Source organism: Rhinopithecus bieti, unplaced genomic scaffold, assembly GCF_001698545.2.
Source record: "Rhinopithecus bieti isolate Rb0 unplaced genomic scaffold, ASM169854v2 scaffold_33521, whole genome shotgun sequence".
NCBI lineage: Eukaryota > Metazoa > Chordata > Mammalia > Primates > Cercopithecidae > Rhinopithecus > Rhinopithecus bieti.
In genome coordinates, this window is record NW_016814133.1 from 1 (window position 1) to 726 (window position 726).

The 726-nt window shown below is 48.9% G+C and overlaps 1 protein-coding gene across 1 annotated transcript; it reads left to right on the forward strand.

Moving 5' to 3' along the window:
* Window positions 1-5: 5 nt before the first annotated feature.
* Window positions 6-720, forward strand: LOC108513968 (leucine-rich repeat-containing protein 37A3-like; the record flags this gene model as incomplete). The annotated part of the gene is made up of 1 exon (XM_017849955.1): window positions 6-720. A coding segment is annotated over one exon (715 nt), but the record flags the coding sequence as incomplete, so codon positions are not given.
* Between the last annotated feature and the right edge of the window lie 6 nt (window positions 721-726).

Genomic DNA, 726 nt, shown 5'->3' on the forward strand with positions numbered 1-726 from the left:
GAAAGAAATTAGAAACTGTCCAACCACAGGAAAACAGCCTGGCAAAGATTCAAAGTATAGGCAACAACCTACAGAGAGTGAACAGAGTCCTCATGGGCCCAAGGAGCATCCAGAAAAGGCGCTTCAAAGAGGTGGGAAAGCAGAGTACCAGGAGGGAAGAGGGTGTGCAGGCATTTGTGGAGAATGCTGCCCAAGATAAAAGGCTCTGGAGCCCAGTCCCAGGGGAGCTGGAACAGCCTCACATAGAGCAGGGGCATGAGAAGTTAGTGGAAAACACCATCTACAAGCCTTCGTTCACCCAACAGCTTAACGCAGCAGTCTCCTCTGTGCTGAAACCCTTCTCCATGGGCGAGCCTTCTGTCTCCACCCCTGCAAAAGCCCTACCTCAGGTCAGAGACAGATCAAAAGACTTAACCCACGCCCTTTTCATTTTAGAAAATGCAAAGGCTCGAGTTAAAAATATGAAGGCTGCCAAACCAATCGTACATTCCAGAAAAAACTACCGCTATCGTAAAACTCGCTCCCGCCTGGCCCACAGAACACCCAAGGCCAAAAAGAGTCGAAAGTTCAGAAAGAAAAGTTATCTCGATAGACTGGTGCTCGCAAACAGGCTGCCGTTCTCTGCAGCGAAGAGCCTCATAAATTCCCCTTCACAAGGGGCTTTTTCATCATCAGGAGACCAGAGTCCTCAGGAAAATCCTTTTCTGGAAGGATTTGCTCCTTCAA